Raw genomic sequence first — 20054 nt, forward strand, 5'->3', positions numbered from 1 at the left:
TTTCTATCATATATGTTTATGCTCACGTGTAACTCTAAATGCTGTAAGATAGATTTTCACGAGCTTCTCCCAACTCCCAAAGAACTATCCTCAGTTCTCGTCAGCCATGATGCAAATGGCCCTTGAATTCATTTTTTTTTTTTGTGTTGCGAAGAAGAAGATTGAAGTTACTCTTCACTCAGTGTCCTCACTTAGAACATGAACCTAGACCAACAAATAGATTCTCCGTTTATATACCACAAATGTCTACTCTTTTATTATGAGTCTGTTATTATTATTATTTTTTGTTTTCCATTTGTTTAGTTGTAGCCTGTATTATCTATTCATTACGTTTAACTAAGACACATTTTATAACCAAGATGGTACAGAAAAAACGGGAGACCGTATGCAATTAAATTAATATATATGACTGGTATTGCTCGACAAACTAATTATAATGTTGACCAATTTGATTAACGGAATTTCACCGCCCAATTCCACTTGCTTTGTATGCGATGAACAGTTGACCAAAGGAGACAATGTGTACCAAAGAGGCTATTAACAAATCTCACAAAGGAGTAATTAATACAATTCATACATAGACACGTTGAGAGAACTTATTATTTCTTCTTTTACAAACAATAGGAATTCGTTTCATACTTTATATAGTAGCTAGCTAGTAGTATTATAAACTACCTAGCTACAGTTATATGTGCTCAAGCTAGCTAGCTTTCTATTTTCTCTGCTAGTATTGGGGATAGGAGGATGTTTTTGAAGACTAACGTGGACTGATACTACAAATGCTGCACAGAATGATATATAGTATTGTAGTTTCGTGTATTTTCAAAGTGAAAATGCTGAACACACTTGAGCAAATCACTATTTTCTATTTAATGCTATTAAGTCATTAAGAAAAATATGTAACTAAGTCAGTGACCCCATATTGGATTCGTCGAATAGTTGATACGAAAAGGCACATCTCTTCCTGCAAAGTAGTAAGTCTTATATGTGCCATATTTCTGTTATCCTACATCCTACTAAAATCTATACACAATAGATCCTGATCAATATGTGACCTTCCTCGTAATTAAAACATAATTTCCCAAAAAAAAAAAAGAGAAAAACATTTCCCGGTCACTAATCAAAAACTTTCTAGCTGGATGGTTAACTAAACAAAATTATCTTAACTTAAATTTGTAGTAACAGAGAATAAGTGATTAACTAATATCTAATCAAGCCCACGTGTCATAAACCCCACATATGAAAAAAAAAAGAGCAAAGGACATGCACATGCAATTACACGAATACATACACCCCACCACCATCCTCTCTCCCTTATATTATTATTGCCCCTTCCCTCTCCTTTCTTCTTCCCCTCTTACCTCTTCAGAGAGAGAAACAATACATTTCTAATCCACTACAAGTAATTAATATGATCGGACAACTTATGAACCTCAGGGCGACGGAGCTCTGTCTCGGCCTCCCCGGTGGCGCTGAAGCCGTTGAGAGTCCTGCCAAATCGGCGGTGGGAAGCAAGAGAGGCTTCTCCGAGACCGTTGATCTCATGCTCAATCTTCAATCTAACAAAGAAGGCTCCGTTGATCTAAACAACGTCGCCGCATCTACCAAGGAGAAAACTCTCCTTAAAGACCCTGCCAAGCCTCCTGCTAAGTAAGTTACATATATACGTGTTTATTTATATATTTATTTTCACTTGGACTACGTATCAACAATTTGATCCACACATGTATAAAACATATAGTTATATTATATGTCCTCCAAAATTACAAATATTGTGAGGGGTAAACTATAAACATACGAACAAAATACAAATTCTTGAATGTTAAATATTACATATATACTTTCCATATGCATAATCCTTTTTTTTTGGGGGTTAAAAAAACTTTGATATAAATTTATTTTCTAACAATATTATACCAAGAAAATAATTTAATAATAATTAAAGTGTGGTTGATGCTTAAACACCAATATATACATGCGTACAAGCAAACATGAAATAATACATGTTATAATCAAGCCAATATGGTACATAATGCATGGTAACTAATAATTACATCGGTTGATTTACACATTTATAAATAATGTTGTTGTCTGTAGAGCACAAGTGGTGGGTTGGCCACCTGTGAGGAACTACAGGAAGAACATAATGACGCAACAGAAGGCCAGCGGCACGGAAGAGGCCAGCAGCGAGAAGGCCGGCAGCGGCAGTGGAGGAGCGGCTGGAGCCGGCTTGGTGAAGGTGTCCATGGACGGTGCTCCATATCTCAGGAAAGTTGACCTCAAGATGTACAAAAGCTACCAGGATCTCTCTGATGCCTTGGCCAAAATGTTCAGCTCCTTCACTATGGGTACGTGTTAGAAATTTCATATCGAAAAGTATGGAAAAACTAAATTGGTATATAACATATATATTATTTACTATATCTATTCATATATACAAACTCATGACGCTGACCAAGATAGAACTACACANTTTCCTGGAATACGTATCAACAATTTGATCCACACATGTATAAAACATATAGTTATATGTCCTCCAAAATTACAAATATTGTGAGGGGACTATAAACATGCGAACAAAATACAAATTCTTGAATGTTAAATATTACATATATACTTTCCATATGCATAATCCTTTTTTGTTTGGGGTTAAAACTTAAAATATATGTAAAACTTTGATATAAATTTGTTTTCTAACAATATTATACCAAGAAAATAATATAATAATAATTAAAGTGTGGTTGATGCTTAAACACCAATATATACATGCGTACAAGCAAACATGAATAATACATGTTATAATCAAGCCAATATGGTCCATAATGCATGGTAACTAATAATAATAACATCGGTTGATTTACACATTTATAAATAATGCTGTTGTCTGTAGAGCACAAGTGGTGGGTTGGCCACCTGTGAGGAACTACAGGAAGAACATAATGACGCAGCAGAAGGCCAGCGGCACGGAAGAGGCCAGCAGTGAGAAGGCCGGCAGCGGCAGTGGAGGAGCGGCTGGAGCCGGCTTGGTGAAGGTGTCCATGGACGGTGCTCCATATCTCAGGAAAGTTGACCTCAAGATGTACAAAAGCTACCAGGATCTCTCTGATGCCTTGGCCAAAATGTTCAGCTCCTTCACTATGGGTACGTGTTAGACATTTCCTATCGAAAAGTATGGAAAAACTAAATTGGTATATAACAAATATATTATTTACTATATCTATTCATATATACAAACTCATGACGCTGACCAAGATAGAACGACACATTCGCATCTTATACATATGAACAAGATGTAATCAAGCTAAATGTGTAGACTTAACTATGTAGTATATACGAATAATGACATTATAAGCACATAAATTTATATGATTTTTGAATGTCTTGAATAATTTCAAGGAAACTATGGAGCACAAGGAATGATAGATTTCATGAACGAGAGCAAGCTTATGAATCTCCTCAATAGTTCTGAGTATGTCCCAAGCTACGAGGACAAAGATGGTGATTGGATGCTCGTCGGCGATGTCCCATGGGAGTGAGTCAAACTTAATCACTAACGTTTCATATTTTTTAACTTATAACTTGACTCATTAACCACATTTCCGAAATTGGTAGAGACACAGCCAAAGATACTCAACATCCATGTTTGATAAATAAGTACAACCATGCATTGGTTGGCAAGAGACAAGAGGATCTTTCAAATTATACAATAGTATCAATAAGTTTAGAGCTCATTCCGTAGCTGGCACAACAACTTCTTCTCACCACTTATTTCTTAAAACCTTATAGAATAAGCTTTTAATGTTAACGACTCCTATACTAATGTTCTAACCGTAAACTTGAATATCTCTTTCAGAATGTTTGTCGAGTCTTGCAAACGTTTGCGCATTATGAAGGGATCTGAAGCAATTGGACTTGGTACATCCCTAACTCTTTAATTTTTATTTCATTTTTTTCCTTTCTGTTTAAATAAATGTTAATTATGTTATCTTGGCTTTGTTATAGCTCCGAGAGCAATGGAGAAGTACTGTAAGAACAGATCTTAAAGTCAAAAAAAAAAAAGAAAAAAAAAAGGAACTATCAATGATCAACAATATGACGGGTTCTTGATTTTATATGTATTTTTTATATGATTTTATGTGGTTTTCTCCTATATATATGTGTGTTGTAATTTTAAATACTTGATGGGTATATAGGGCTATAGTATTATTTTACCAGTAAGATGTGGACAAATTTGTAATGTGACCAAAAGAGAGGAAACTTCAAAATCTCTGTGTTTGTGTCATATTTATTGCCCAACATGTGTCTGTCGGTTTGATGATCAATCACAACTTGATATATATGCATATATAAATTATGTGTATGTATACATGTACATGTGTTTTGATCCCTACTATGCTTCTTGTCGTTTCTTGTGTGAGTTATTATAGTTTTTTTTCGCAAAATGAATAATTACTTGTTATGTTTCTATATACTACTTACTTACAATGACACCTTAGCTTTTATTTCGTTCTTTCTAAAAATAAAACTTTATTATCAATATGTTAAATCTGCTGTGATTCATCATAATATTTGTGACAAATTTGCAAAGAATTGTTGATGTGAAAGCTATATTGGAGATGATTTGTGTGTGTGTGTGTGTAGCAATTATTGAATTTATAGTTTGCAATGTTAACTAACCGTACGTGTAAAATGACTGTCTGGTATTGGAGGTAGTCGCAAAAAAATGTAACGGGAGATATGTGGATACATTGATCTTTCAAGCCTACTAATTACAATATTGTATTAAACAAGTCACATACTCGTATTACTTTTTCTGGGTTTAAATGTTACACATATTCGTAGTATAGCTAAACTTTTTGTTAACATGAGAAGTGTTTAGTTGGTTTTAAGAATCCGACACTTACTCGAAGTCTTTAATCAATCAACATATCCACGAACAAAAAGTAGAAATTGAAGTTGGTTTGTTGTCATTTCGTCATAAATTGAAGTCCTAATTTTTTCGGACATGTGGTCCGTAATCTGTCATATTATAAACTAAATGATGATTATACATGTGTGGCAGATTTACAAGATTAATTAAGCCATCTCTCCAAAAACATGTTGTTTTCTTAATTTCAATCTATGTAAAAGATATTCATTAATTATAATTAGAGCCGGCGGAAGACCCAAGCAGATGAAGCATCTGCTTGCGACCGTAAATATATAGGCATATAATCGGTAGGCATATAATCGGCCTTTTTTCATCAAATGTCTCTTTATCCTAGTGGTAATAGTAGGGCAATGCAGTCATCCTCATCCTGAGTTCGAGCAGCAGCTCTTTCATTCCTTTTATTCATCATTTTTTCCTTAAAAAAATTTAAAAACAGGTACAAAAAAATCATTGGGCTTGTGGCCCTATATATCTCTGCGCCGGCTCTGATTATAACAACTTTTTGTATAATTAATTTATTATACACTCCCACAAGAGGACATAAACTTTTAGTCCAACAGTTTTAATATTCGAATATTTCGTTCATATTTATAATTTGTTGGCTTACGAGTTATTATGGTTCTTATTTTTGGTTGATAAATTATTCATATTATAGACTACTTTAATAATCTCATCTAAATTATGTAAGTCGTTGATGCTTCCAATTAGTTCCAAATAGTATAATTTGACCTCTTTTGCGCTCTAATTTTGTGGGAGGAATTTATAAATTCAGGGCCCATGAGAGGGGTAGGGAACAAGAGCATGTGGATGTTCATGGGTCTTTTAATTCATATGGCCATTATGTTATTGTAATTTGTACCCTATTTTCCCAATCACGAGAAGAAAGTTTCATCCTATTTTATAATTTGTCTCAATGTTTGTGTCATATTCAAAATTTAATTATACTCGCATAAATATAGATATAATATATGCCCGATCATTTTATCGGAAAAAAATAACCAAACCAAGGTCAAACGTGCAATATGATAATGACTTTGTACCCAAAAAAAACTAAAGCAATGCGCAATCTTATGGGTCCTAATTAAGTAATTTTTAAACACCAACAATATTTGACTATATAATTCTTCTTATGTATAGTAACTATACTACGTCCTCCTATCATAAATTTTGATTTGAATTATAAGCTTAGAGCCATATATTAATTCAGCTAGGCCAGGTCCATTGAAAATTCAGGCATGTTATTACAAATGAAGTCGACTAATGAGTTTAAGGGTAAAATTTATTGGTAGTACCAAGCTCGATCACATAAATCTATTTTAAATTTTAGCTATATTTTATAAACAAAATAATGAGTGCCATGGGATCACTAAATACAAAATTCATGAGTTTTGATGATTGCAATACCCAAACTTTTTCTTGGATCTGATGCAACGATGGAACTTTAATTTCTTTTAAAATTAGCCAAGTGACGAAAAATTGCTAAAGCGTCTAGGGCCATGCATGCATGCGTTTGCAAATTCTAGGTTAAAAACTCAAATCTAATAAATTGAATAAAGAACTATACGACTATCTTATTAATTTAATATCCAAAACAATGTTGAATGCAAATGTATAATATAGAAAACAAATTAAGATCCAAACAACACAAACAATAAATATTCAAATTACATGGAGATATACGTGTTAAGTTATGAAAAAGCATTTAGGAAACTACAATAGCATGCCCATTTGTTTACTTAATTAAAACCACATATGCGAAATATTTCTACAAGACTAAAACAAAGGGGTGAGAAATTTAAACGATGATTTTGGGACTCTTTACTTGCATGCATTTCTCCATGACTTTAAAGTTGTTGAGTTCAAGATAAGCAGCATAGTAACAATCACATTAGATGTTCTCTTAAAATACTTAAGAGTTTAGAGTGGCCATGTTGTAATTCAAAATTTTGTACATTACACTTTACACATTGCAAACTTGTACAAAAAGCCTCATGAGCCCATTTTATGGAAAGGCCTATATTGGTATCTTTCAGAGAGGATGGTTCAATACTTTCCGTGAAGACCCAAAGTCATGGTCGAAGACCCAAAGTCATGGTCTTTCTAGTATTTTTACTCCTACGAAAATAAAACTAATGCTGATAAAAAAAAAAAAAAACATCAAAATATTAAAATAAGAACAAACATAGCTGAAAATGTTTTTTTTTTGAAAATCTACAAGGAATCAAAATATTAATACGTTATACTCCATCTGTCTCTAACTGTCTCTAATAGATTGATATACAGTGTTTTAACATTTTCATACATATTAAGAAAAGTTAAAGTGTTTATTTCTAAACTAATTTATAATTGTTTTTTGGTAGAAAGAGAAAATATAAACCACTAAATAATATGCCACTTGGAAAAAAGTATAAAGTAGAAAAGTTATTTTAGTTTTTTAATGTACAAAATTAATCTTTTTAGGAACACAATTTGTTTCCAAAAGATCAATTTATTAGAGACAAAGAGAGTACAATAGCTTAGATTTTAGACATGCATGACATCTAATTAGACACTTCACAAAAAAGATTTAGAAATATTTTCACGTATTTTTTCTTTATATACCAATTAATGTGAATTTGGACAAGGCTAATGTAAATTTTATGAATATCTAATCTATAACTTCATAAAGGAGATTTTTATTATTTAAAAAAACTTCATAAAGGAGATTTATAGATATTTTCTAAGAGATATTGTTCTTCTAATATAGTAATATACATTCATAAACTGATAAACACTAAAATTAGCAGTTGACAAAAAAACACACACACACACACACACTAAAATTAGCTTAGAACACTTAATTTTTTCAGACTTTCTAAATCTATTCGTTGTCAATTGTGTAACAACAGAATTTGTGAACGTTATCTCTAACTCACCAATAATATATGGAATAACATTTACATAAATAACATCATTTAAGAATATATACAAAATTTTATGGTATATCTAGCATAATACACAAATTTGGTGTGACGCAAGATGAAATTCAATGTATATACTGATATACATAGATTTTTTAGAAAGTTGAGAAATTTTGACAGGTATTTTATTTGCAAATATTTTTGCAATATTAAACAAAAATATACATAGAAAATTATTGAATATTTACTATTTAGAGATTTTAAGTCAGAGATACACATTTAATTCAATTTTAATTTAAGTTTTAAAATGTTCAATTTTAATATGGTGAATACGTAATTGCTAATGTAAACAAAGGTGCGGTTTCCTTACGAAAATAGTTATTGAAAAATATTAGGACTATAAGTTAATTATTAAATAGAAATTAAAGAGCTTGAAAAATAAAATATACAAAAATATATGAACAAATTTATAACTCTGTATTTGAATAAATTTGCAGTAAACTTTATAAATAAAATTTTAAACCCAATGCATCACTCAAATTACCATGCATATTATATATATATATATATATATATTGATTTTAAGCTTTTCATGTTGAGCTCTAATTATATCAAACCAAAACGTCATGAAATATTTTTAATTATTATTATATTACATCATAAACAGTGGTCTTTTAGCCACAAGACAAATTGGTGAACTTTCTCTCTAACTGTCAAATAAAATATGGGGTAATTTTTAAAGCTAGCATCATTTAAAAATATATATAATTTAACTATATTATCTGTCATAGTAATACACAAGATTAGTATGGTCCAAAAAAATATATATATATATACATATCACTAATTAGAAAAATTCAGAACTTTAACATGTACAATTACATGCGTATATTATTCTCTATTTTGAACAAAACATGCATAAAAATTTACAAAATGCAGAGAATTTAGGTCAAAGATACGCATTTAATTAAAATTAGTAAAAGTGGTAAGAAATCTAAATTATCATTTGGCTAATACGTAATTGCTGACGTAGAAAAATGCAATTTCCTTAAAAATTAGCAATGTTATATATTAGAATATAAGTTGACAAAAATAAGAAAATTTAAAAGTAGAGAGCTTGAAAAATAAATAAATATAATTTAAAAATATTAGCTGGCTTAATACAGAAGATTAGTGTGGTCCAAAAAAAATTAAATGTGTATTTATAAAAAATTTTGGAAAGATTCGGAACTTTTGACACGTAATATACATGCGGATATATTTCTCTATATTGAACAAACATGCACAGAAAATTACAAAATTTCGAGATACACATTTAATTTAGTGTTAGTAAAAGTGGTAAAAAATCCAAATTTTCATTTGGTGAATACGTAATTGGTGACGTAGAAATAATTTATGTAATTTCTTTACAAATTATAGTAAAGCTAAAATATTAGGATATAAGTTAGCAAAAAGAAAAATAGAGAGCTTGAAATGTAAATTATTTTATGAACAAATTTATAGCTCTATACTTTGCTTTACAATAAGCTTTTGAAGTATATATAATATTAAACCTAATGCATCACTCAAAATAACCATTGCCAAAAGATTTTTTTTTTTTTTTTTGAGCCACTTAAGATTATCTTGTTTTTTTCACTTTGAGCTCTCTTTTTATATACATTCACAAAACAAACCCTATCGAAAAAATATAAAACTCGAAACCTCTCTTTCTTACACAATCTTTTTTCCTCTGACAGACAAAAATCCAAAAAAAAAAATCAACAATCATCCAATTTCAGCTGTAAAGTTTTGTTTTTTCTTCATAGAAAATGCACCATGCTGCTGCGTTACGTGAACGATATATATAGCTAATCTATTACAAATCTCATCGGAGATTTGTGCGAATTTTTTTTTGGATTGGAGAAGAAGATGCCAACAGTACGAGTGAAGAAGACGGACGTTGCTCGATGCTTCACATGTCCTCTCTGCACCAAACGCTTCGTTGTTGCCACCACCATCATCGAGTGCCTCCACACCTGTCAGTATAGATGACTCTTCGATTTTATTTTTAATTTTCTTGAGTTTTGTGTGATTTTATGGGTTATCTCGTCCTGGATTTGATTTGGTTATGTCATATGTAGGTTAGAAATATTTTCAGATTGTTTCTGAAACTTCGATACCAATTTTTAAGTTCATCTTTAATTTGGTGAGTAGTGTTAGCTTCCGTACTATGTTGTATTTTAACATGTAGCTGTGTAAATTTTAGGATTAAGCTAAGTACTGTTTTGCAGATGAGGGTTTACTTATACAAGTGGATGGTTCAGTTTCAGTTTATGTCTTTGTGATTTCAAGTTAGTTTGTCTATAGTTTTGTTGTATTTTGGTTTGAGTGTAGATAACTTTGATTCTTTTTGTACATTAGTATATTCTTTGGCTTGTTATGGTTTCATATATATCTGAGGCTTTAAGTAAGATGTAATTGGGACTTATACAATTTGTGGCAACAGTTTGCTGGGACTGCATACATGACAAGTTTACAACACAGAAACTGAGAGCTTGTCCAGTCTGCAATGTTGATCTTGGTGGTTTGCCTCTCGAGAAACTCAGGTATAGTCTCTTTTTTCCATATTCTCCATATCATATACATGTTTTAATTTTTAAGATGTGTCTTTGGTGTTCTGGTCTTATTCTGGCTTGCTTACTTCTTAGAATCTGCATATATCGATAACAGGTGTATAACAATTATGTGATTTGAGCTATCTTTGTGAGTGCAGGAAGGATTACGGGTGGATAGAATTGAGGCAAAAAGTCTTCCCACTAAAGACAAAAGGTGTAAAGGCAGAACCTAAAACTGTAGGAACCTCTTTGAAATCATCCAAGAAGAAGAAAAAACCTCTAACTTCACCCCTGGAGTCTTCATCTAGGGTACCATTCTCACCTGCTGCTCCATTGGAACCCAATGTGGTTGTGGAGGAGAATCACAGAAATATAGTGCTAGGTCTTATTTGTCCGAGCCTGGAGAAACCGATAATCACGTTTAAGAAACGTGGAAGGAAAGCTTCAGTTCCTAAGAAGAATGATTCTGGAATGGTATCTGAACAGCCTAATGTTAAGAAGCTCCAGCCATTTGATCTCAACAACGAACCAGATAACGGACTGGTCAGTATATAATCTTTGTATAGTTCTTTTTTTTATCGTTGTTTGCAACTAATGTTTACTGTCTGAATTGATTCATTTACAGGACGAAGCTGAAGCATCAAGATCTCAAGATTGCATACCGAACATCAACGATGCTGTCGTGCCACTAAACATGAACGATGCTGCTTCTGTGATTGTTGAACTAGCGAATGGTGTTGACCCTATTCACAACAACTGTGTTGTGAATAGAGAAACAAAGGAAGTACCAGTCCAAGAGAATCATCAAAACACTATCCTTATCAGAGATACAGAGGAGGTATCTGGTCAGAAACTGATGAACAATTCTAGAGGTAAACAAGGATGTGGTCGCTCCAGGTCAAGGAAGGAAAAGGGTAAGCAACCGGTGGGAAATGGTTATGGGTCGAGACTGAGACCCCGAAAGGATGGGAGGACGGTTCCTCCAGCAGCTGTTAGTACACCAGAAGTTGCCATTCCCGTGGAAGGGGAAAAGGAAGTTGAAAGACGTGACAATCCAGTTTTCAAGCCAGTTTGGTTTAAACTAGTGGCTTCAACGACTCAGTAAAGCTTTTCTTTTTTTCATATCTTTAACCTATATATGATATATTCTGATTATATTTGAAGCATTTTACGACTCTTTTGATTTGTTCGTTTTACAGCAACAATGAAATGCTACTTCCAGATATCAAATCTCCCTACATACGTGTAAAGTAAGTACGAAGTTTCTACTATAATCTCATTTCGTTTTCTGTGTATGTGTGTGTAGGTTGAATGTGTGGTATATATTGATTCTTTGATTTGTTTTTATATTCACAGAAATGGAAACATGACTGTCTCAAATGTCAAGAAGTATCTAATGGTTAAGATTGGTGGTGTCTTTGAAAACGAAGACGAGGTAACTAATATTTTCTCTATCTTTCTCTCTCTCCTCTCTTATCTAATGCTTAATATTCTGACCTCTTTTTGTAGGTGGAGATATGGCTAGGGCATGAGCCACTGTCTTCTTCACTGACACTACAGAACGTGATTGATTGGTGGGTTCAAACAACTCCATTGCCTAAGCGTCAAAGCGCAATGGTTGGAGACTCAGCTGATGATTTCGTCATGGTTCTCCATTACAGTTTCAAATCTGAGTGCTCTGCCTCTGGTTCTGGATCTGGGTCTGGCTCTGAATAATTCTTCTCAGAACATCAAATTTTTTATCCTTCTTTGTTAAAACTCATTTCTTGCTGTGCAAGAAAGCATGAATAAGTTCCTTTTAAAAGACTTGCTAAGTTTAGCATCCTTCTTTATATAATCATTGCTGAGACCTAAATATGGAAACCCTTTGTTTATTTGATTTGACAATCCCTTTGTTTATTTGATTTTGCTTGCTTGTGTTGTAACTTTTGAGGATTTAAAACGGTATCGTTTCGTACTATATATAGAGTGGCTCATTTTAGCTAGTTTAAGTTATATTGTGATAAGATGCGCTGGATTTATACTTTGTTTGGTTTAGTTATGGTTAAAGGTAGATCTGTATCCAAACAAGGCTCTAGACTCTAGTTATCTCTCCACTCTTCTTTTGCCCGCCATGGATAATAAAAACACAGAGCCAGAGCTTCGTGGCGGCTAAAGCTGACATTTTTATTGCATATTTCAATCTTTTATGGATTGGATTGGATTGGATTAACCCATCAATGGCGATGAAACCATGTCTCCATTTTTGCCCAACTACTGTCACGAAGAAGTTTGTCTACTCGTTTCAAAGCTCCTTAGGCTTCCGTTTTTTAAGGTACAGTTCATCAATTTCACTTGGGTCTTGTAAAGGTGTTGCCTTTATTTCAAGAAATGATCAAACTCCATCGAGGAGATTTAGCTTAAGTAGGGGTGGTGGTAATGGTGTGTGGTTGGAGAATTGGAATAGGGTTCAGAAACGTAATCAACCTAAACCTCCTAAAGTAGTTGTTAATTATCGTAAAGAAGGGAACTTTTCTGGGTTAGGTGATAATAGTAGTAGAGATGGTGATGGTAGTACAATGGAGAAGATTGTGGAGAAATTGAAAAAGTATGGTTATATGGAAAATGATAAGGAGGTTCAGATTCAGGAGATTGAACAAGAGAGAAGGATTGAGAAAGGATCAGTGGAGGATATATTCTTTGTGGAAGAAGGGAAGTTACCGAATGTTAGAGGTGGATTCACTGAGGAATCGTTACTTGGTAGAGATAGTGGAGAAGTTGGGTTTCCTTGGGAGAAGATAAGTGCAAAGGAGAAGAAGGAGTTGGAAGCAGAGTGGACTGCGAAGAAGGAGAATAGATACTCTTTGGCGGAAATGACACTTCCGGAATCAGAGTTAAGGAGGTTGAGGAATTTGACGTTTCGAACAGCGAGCAAGATGAGGATTCGTGGTGCAGGTGTGACTCAGGTGGCAGTGGATGCAATTAAGGTGAAGTGGAAAAGCGCTGAGATTGTGAGATTGAAGATTGAAGGAGCAAGTGCGCTTAACATGAGAAAGATGCATGAGATATTAGAGGTTTGCTTCTTCTCATCCCCCCAATAACTGTATTTGGTTGCATAAGGCTTGCTTTAACTCCAATGTTCAATATGATAGCATAAGCACAAGCTTTTGTCAAATTCCTTTTCCTTTATCTTGTTAAAATGTACTTTTATTTCCCTCTCTATGACAGAAAAAAACTGGTGGTTTAGTGATTTGGAGGTCAGGGACTTCCATCTCTTTGTACAGAGGTGTCAGTTATGAGCTTCCATCAGGAAAATGGAACAAGCAAAGAAGAGACGAGACGCAACCTTCTTCCTTACCTGAAACTACAACTATGGTGGATAATAGTGATGAAAAAGTTCATGTTCCTAAATTAGAGAAGGAGACAACTAGTGTGGAAAAGAAAGACCAGACATCTCAACGAGAAGTGGAATATGAAGATGAAATTGATGAACTGTTAGATGGTCTTGGTCCTAGGTTCATGGACTGGCCGGGAGACAATCCATTACCTGTAGATGCTGATTTGCTTCCAGGTGCCATTCCTGGTTATGAACCGCCTTTCAGGATACTTCCTTATGGAGTAAGATCATCTCTGGGACCAAAGGAGGCAACAGCTTTGAGAAGACTTGCCAGATCTATTCCTCCCCACTTTGCTTTAGGTATGAGATTTCTAATTTTTTAAAACTCTTTTGGAGTCTGATAGAGTCTTTGAAGAGTAGAAGTTTCTTTTGATTTTCAGGTAGAAGTAGGCAACTCCAAGGCTTGGCGACAGCAATGGTCAGGTTATGGGAAAAGAGTATGCTAGCAAAGATTGCTATTAAACGTGGTGTGCAATCGACTACCAGTGAGAGAATGGCTGAAGATCTCAAGGTAATAAAGACTCTTAGCTGATTAATGTTGTTGGTTATTTTGTTTTGGCTTCCTGATTGGAGAGAAAATTATATCATCTTCACTTTCTGGAAAATTGAGAATGAGAGCTTAAAAGTATTTTTTGATCCTGTCATGATATAGAATATTTATCTATGATAATTCTTCAACTCTTCATTTTAAGCATCTCTTGTTCTGTGTATACATTTCTGCTCTATTTGTCATTTATCTGGATTTGTAGCTGAATATTTGATAAGTAACTGCAGAAATTGACAGGAGGTATAATGCTATCTAGGAACAAAGACTTCTTGGTTTTCTACAGAGGAAAGAACTTTTTGTCACGAGAAGTAGCTGACGCACTGGTGGAGCAGGAGAGATTTGCAAGGACTTTGCAAGACGAAGAAGAACAGGCACGTTTAAGAGGTTCATCGGCTCTGATTGTCCCAAGTAATGAACCTGCTAATAAACTTGTTTCTGCTGGTACTCTTGGTGAAACTCTTGATGCGACTGGTAAGTGGGGGAAGAATCTAGATGATGACGATCATTCAGACGAAGTGAAACAAGAGGTTGAGATATTGAGGCATGAAAATCTTGTCAGGAAGCTTGAGAGGAAACTTGATTTTGTGAGTTCTTGACTTGTCTCTTGTTTCTTTGATCCTACCTGTGAGTTAGAAGATTCACATATCATGTGTTAGAAAGTTGTTCTCTAAGTTAAATTGGATTGCCTCTTCTGCTTTAGGCTGAGAGAAAGCTGTTGAAAGCTGAACGTGGTTTAGCTAAGGTGGAAGCGTGTCTTAAGCCTGCAGAGCAAAGAGAAGACCCAGAAAGCATAACTGATGAAGAGAGATTTATGTTCCGCAAGCTTGGTTTAAAAATGAAAGCTTTCTTACTTCTAGGTAAATATCAATAACAGATGAGTGTAGTCGAGTCTATTCTACATATGTTCGAATGTTCGAACACGTAAAAGAGGCCTGAAAATGTTGCTTTAGGTAGGCGAGGTGTGTTTGATGGTACGGTGGAGAACATGCACTTGCACTGGAAATACAGAGAGCTTGTCAAAATTATTGTGAAGGCTAAAACTTTTGACGGTGTAAAGAAAGTGGCATTAGCACTTGAAGCCGANCTGCAGAAATTGACAGGAGGTATAATGCTATCTAGGAACAAAGACTTCTTGGTTTTCTACAGAGGAAAGAACTTTTTGTCACGAGAAGTAGCTGACGCACTGGTGGAGCAGGAGAGATTTGCAAGGACTTTGCAAGACGAAGAAGAACAGGCACGTTTAAGAGGTTCATCGGCTCTGATTGTCCCAAGTAATGAACCTGCTAATAAACTTTTTTCTGCTGGTACTCTTGGTGAAACTCTTGATGCGACTGGTAAGTGGGGGAAGAATCTAGATGATGACGATCATTCAGACGAAGTGAAACAAGAGGTTGAGATATTGAGGCATGAAAATCTTGTCAGGAAGCTTGAGAGGAAACTTGATTTTGTGAGTTCTTGACTTGTCTCTTGTTTCTTTGATCCTACCTGTGAGTTAGAAGATTCACATATCATGTGTTAGAAAGTTGTTCTCTAAGTTAAATTGGATTGCCTCTTCTGCTTTAGGCTGAGAGAAAGCTGTTGAAAGCTGAACGTGGTTTGGCTAAGGTGGAAGCGTGTCTTAAGCCTGCAGAGCAAAGAGAAGACCCAGAAAGCATAACTGATGAAGAGAGATTTATGTTCCGCAAGCTTGGTTTAAAAATGAAAGCTTTCTTACTTCTAGGTAAATATCAATAACAGATGAGTGTAGTCGAGTCTATTCTACATATGTTCGAATGTTCGAACACGTAAAAGAGGCCTGAAAATGTTGCTTTAGGTAGGCGAGGTGTGTTTGATGGTACGGTGGAGAACATGCACTTGCACTGGAAATACAGAGAGCTTGTCAAAATTATTGTGAAGGCTAAAACTTTTGACGGTGTAAAGAAAGTGGCGTTAGCCCTTGAAGCCGAGAGTGGTGGTATCCTGGTTTCTATTGACAAGGTCACCAAAGGATATGCCATTGTCGTGTACAGAGGGAAAGACTATAAGCGTCCTACCATGTTGAGGCCGAAAAATCTTTTGACAAAGAGGAAGGCTTTAGCGCGTTCTATTGAGATCCAAAGACGCGAGGTTTGCTGATATAAAAAAAATCATCATTTGCTTTCTTGTTTGGGAACTCATTAGCTGATTCGTTTTCTGTTTGCATTCAACAGGGTCTTCTAAAGCACATTTCTACGATGCAGGCGAAAGCAGAACAGCTGAGAGCTGAAATTGTAATGGATCTAACTCATTTTACATTGGCTTTTGTCTAATTATGCTGTGTATCATGCATTCAGTGACCAACCACAGAATGAAGTTTGTTCAGCAATGGTAAACTAACTCGAGAACCTGCAATCATTCTATCAGGAACAAATGGAGAAGGTAACAGAAAAAGGAGATGAAGAGTTATACAACAAGCTTGATATGGCTTATGCTTCTAGTGACGAGGAGACAGACGTAAATACCTAGAATCACTGTTTATTTTTATGGTTTTCAGTCATCATAGAATCTGTGTTTAAGGTCTCACATGGCTTGGTGCTACTCTGTAGGAAGAAGAAGATGATGATGACGATGCATTTTTAAAGACATATGCAGAAGGAGAAGATGGTGAGAATGTAGCAGAAGGGGAACTATCTGAAACTGTTGATAAAGATCGGGATTCAAATGAATCAGAAACCGAATTTGGTAATGATGCTGTACTTGACGCAGAGGATCTTCATACAAAATCAAAGATCTACCGAGCAACAAAGGTCGTCTGCAGCATCAGAGCTAACTGAAGATAAGCGTAAGAACAATGGAATGAGCGCTGCAATTTTAGCTTTAAGCTTTTAGGAGCTGTGGCATTATGATTAGTAAAATTGTAAAATAGATCTCAAGTGATTCATCATATGTATACAGTATACACCTCCATGAAATGAAAGCTAGATTTTGTCTTTTACTAAAACAGGCCAATAAGCTTCAGAGTCTTAAACTGTATTACAAGACACATTGGACCAAATTTTAGCACTTAATTCAAAACTACTCTGCATGGTTCACCTCTAAGACCACTATGCTCTTCTCAATGAAGTTACAAGACAACACAATCCATATTGCGTTTCTAAGAATTGGTCTAAGAATTCTCCAGAAACATATAAGATTATGACTCTCTCAGGCAAAAGATCTCACCTACGAGCTAGTCTCTGTCCAGCACCAACCATTAACGCCTTGCCTATAGCACTAGAATGAAGCCCACAAGCTAAAGCCACTCCTCCTACAACGATCCATTTCCAATCTACACCGAACTGATCCTTTTGTTTCCTCGCATTCTCCAAGGCTCCCCCTCTCTCTTCTTCATCTGCTCCAGATGTTTCCACCAAAACTATGTTCAGTTTTGTGGTGATACTGGCCATTTGCGCACTCCGTGAGAGAGACGTCCCTGTTTTTCGAGCAGTTTGGTAAGCCCTTAAGCCGGAGTTTAGCTTCTTTACAGCTCCCCACATGCCATGACGGACTCCTAACTTTGCTACATCTTTTGGGATTCCCATGTCTTCGTAGTGGACAAGAGAGACTTCACAAGCTGATAATTGTCCATCCCTTCCCTGGATTCAACTGCATTTTTTCATAACTTGCTTAGAATCCGACATGACACAATATGGTAAAGGAAATTAAGCAACTTAAGTAGACATACCTGATTTGATAACCCAACTTGAGAAATAAAGCTGGACTCGCCTCGGCTTATCACGCTTTGGTAGAGCTTGATACGGTACTCCCTACAAACATTCAATACCAAAACAGTTTATCAGACGAGCTTTCTGCTATTCCATACTACTATAGAGATGTTTTGATCCACGAGGAAGCAAAAGCAAGATCATACCTTTGTCACAGCATAGTATTTTTTTCCAGATTCCCATATTCTCCTGCCAATGATGTATTCCCGGTCACTACAGAAAAATGGGAACTGCAGACAAAAAGGAAATAGTAATGGCTTATATACAATACAAGTTCATGAAGGATAGTGAACAGAAAGAGAAACCAAAATACTTTTTTTATCCAACGAACAATAGTAGTTCCTGTCTTAGGATCTTCCTCCAAAGTTTTAAAGTAAGCAAGCATAGGATCCCATTTAGGTCGAAACTCATCATCCCAGAAGAAATCCCTGACAATGTCTGGCGTTGCATCCTCAAACACAGTTCGACTACGATAAACAACAGGACCTCCCTGACAAACAACATAACAGCCTTTCAGGAACTAAATCATTGATGTCAATATGTCATAAAAACAAGTACCAGATAAAAGTTGTTATTAATATATTTTTCCAACTGCTGTCTCAAAAACAAGTACCAGATGAAAGTTGTTATAAGCTTAATGCCCAATCATACCCATACAAAAACCTCAAAGTACATAACCTTTTCGATGGAACCAATGCAACTGGATTCTGACTCTAATTTAGATTCAAATCATACTAACTAGATTCTGGTTACAAAATCTTACCAAAACTGTCCAGTACTTCTAAGATGTTACCAAGAAACAGATATAAAAGAGCAAAGAGTTTAATAAAACTTAGATTACCTCAGGCTCATGACGCCAAGCTTGGTAACTCATATTAGGAGTAGACTTATCCATCATAGATAGCCACTCAAAATTAGCATTTCCAGCTTCAAGCAGTTGCAACAAATGCTCTAGATCCTTCACTGTCACAACAACATCTTCCTCCTTCTCTGTAACTTTATCATTTGCTCTGTGCATATGAACAATAAAAATCACTAATAAGTAACAGAGCCAAAACATATATTGATTCTTTCGTCAGACTAACCGTGAAAATGCTTCTTCTTCATCGACCGGTTTAGACATCGAACCATTAATAACCGCCGGTTTCTTGGAACTCGAACCGAGTCTTAACCAAAGAGTACGGAAAACGGAAAAAACAGAGAGAGCTGTGAAAGCAAGCCAAAGACGACGAGCACCAAACCCAGGAGGCGGAGCAGTACATAGAAACCGAAGCTTAGAACGGAACCCTAAATAAACCAATCCAGTCCACCTTGGACGCCAAGACCAACCAATCAAAAGCCCGATCGTAACAGCTACCCAAATCGTAACTGCACATACCACAACGTCGACTAATGTAGGTTTATTGAACAAATCCATGAAAAAACTAGTAACGAATCTGGCACTAAGATATATATTTTCAGATTGGGCTCTGTTGTTTCACCGGAGAATCTAACGACATTGAAAAAGGAAGCGATCCAAAAAAAAAAAGAGAGAATCAAAGAAGATAAGAGTTTTCTTAGTAGTGAATTTATTAAATTATTGAAAAGAAATAAAATTAATTAAGTTTGGTATATTTGCTGTACCGAAAAGACTTTGGCGCGGTGTTATTATGATAGGAACAAAACAAGCACAATGGTGATGACGTGGTTTTGATCGTTAAATCAAAAAAATCTCACGCTTTTAGCCGCATTTGTTGTTTGTTGTGGATAAGAAGATTACATAATTCACTTGACCAACAAAAATTAGGCACGTGACATTTTCCTAAAAAAATATATATATTTTTTTTCTATTTTTTAATACATAAATTGTTGTTTTTACTTTTTATCAACCATTGTGTGTTCAAGAAAGCAGTCTAGGCGGCTGTCTAGGCGCCATTTAGGCGCTAGGCGCTCAGCAAACTCCTAGACAACCATTTAGACCGCATAAAATTACATAATATTGTTTT

General features: G+C 34.9%; 2 protein-coding genes and 2 pseudogenes across 2 annotated transcripts; 3 read left to right on the forward strand and 1 right to left on the reverse strand.

Moving 5' to 3' along the window:
* On the forward strand, positions 1298-4347 carry LOC104766210 (auxin-responsive protein IAA7-like). The gene is made up of 5 exons (XM_010490044.2): positions 1298-1650; positions 2098-2348; positions 3397-3532; positions 3854-3915; positions 4003-4347. The coding sequence occupies exons 1-5, from the start codon at positions 1412-1414 to the stop codon at positions 4041-4043; spliced, it is 729 nt and encodes a 242-aa protein (XP_010488346.1). The 5' UTR covers positions 1298-1411; the 3' UTR covers positions 4044-4347.
* LOC104767776 (probable E3 ubiquitin protein ligase DRIPH) lies at positions 9739-12140 on the forward strand. Its single transcript, XM_010491757.1, has 7 exons — positions 9739-9847; positions 10316-10415; positions 10583-10967; positions 11050-11525; positions 11624-11674; positions 11781-11859; positions 11934-12140. Exons 1-7 carry the CDS (start codon positions 9739-9741, stop codon positions 12138-12140), a joined length of 1407 nt encoding a protein of 468 aa, XP_010490059.1.
* Positions 12526-17300, forward strand: LOC104766212 (annotated as a pseudogene).
* LOC104766211 lies at positions 17275-19710 on the reverse strand (annotated as a pseudogene).

This window comes from Camelina sativa, chromosome 19 (assembly GCF_000633955.1).
Source record: "Camelina sativa cultivar DH55 chromosome 19, Cs, whole genome shotgun sequence".
NCBI classification, from domain to species: domain Eukaryota; kingdom Viridiplantae; phylum Streptophyta; class Magnoliopsida; order Brassicales; family Brassicaceae; genus Camelina; species Camelina sativa.

Excerpts from the sequence above, each read along its gene's own strand:
- LOC104766210 (XM_010490044.2), top strand. The coding sequence starts at position 1,412 with ATGATCGGACAACTTATGAACCTCAGGGCGACGGAGCTCTGTCTCGGC. Across the intron at positions 1,651-2,097 it reads CCTGCCAAGCCTCCTGCTAA|AGCACAAGTGGTGGGTTGGC; the intron begins GTAAGTTACATA and ends TGTTGTCTGTAG. Across the intron at positions 3,916-4,002 it reads ATCTGAAGCAATTGGACTTG|CTCCGAGAGCAATGGAGAAG; the intron begins GTACATCCCTAA and ends GCTTTGTTATAG.
- LOC104767776 (XM_010491757.1), top strand. The coding sequence starts at position 9,739 with ATGCCAACAGTACGAGTGAAGAAGACGGACGTTGCTCGATGCTTCACA. Across the intron at positions 10,968-11,049 it reads ACGAACCAGATAACGGACTG|GACGAAGCTGAAGCATCAAG; the intron begins GTCAGTATATAA and ends ATTCATTTACAG. Across the intron at positions 11,860-11,933 it reads TCTTTGAAAACGAAGACGAG|GTGGAGATATGGCTAGGGCA; the intron begins GTAACTAATATT and ends CTCTTTTTGTAG.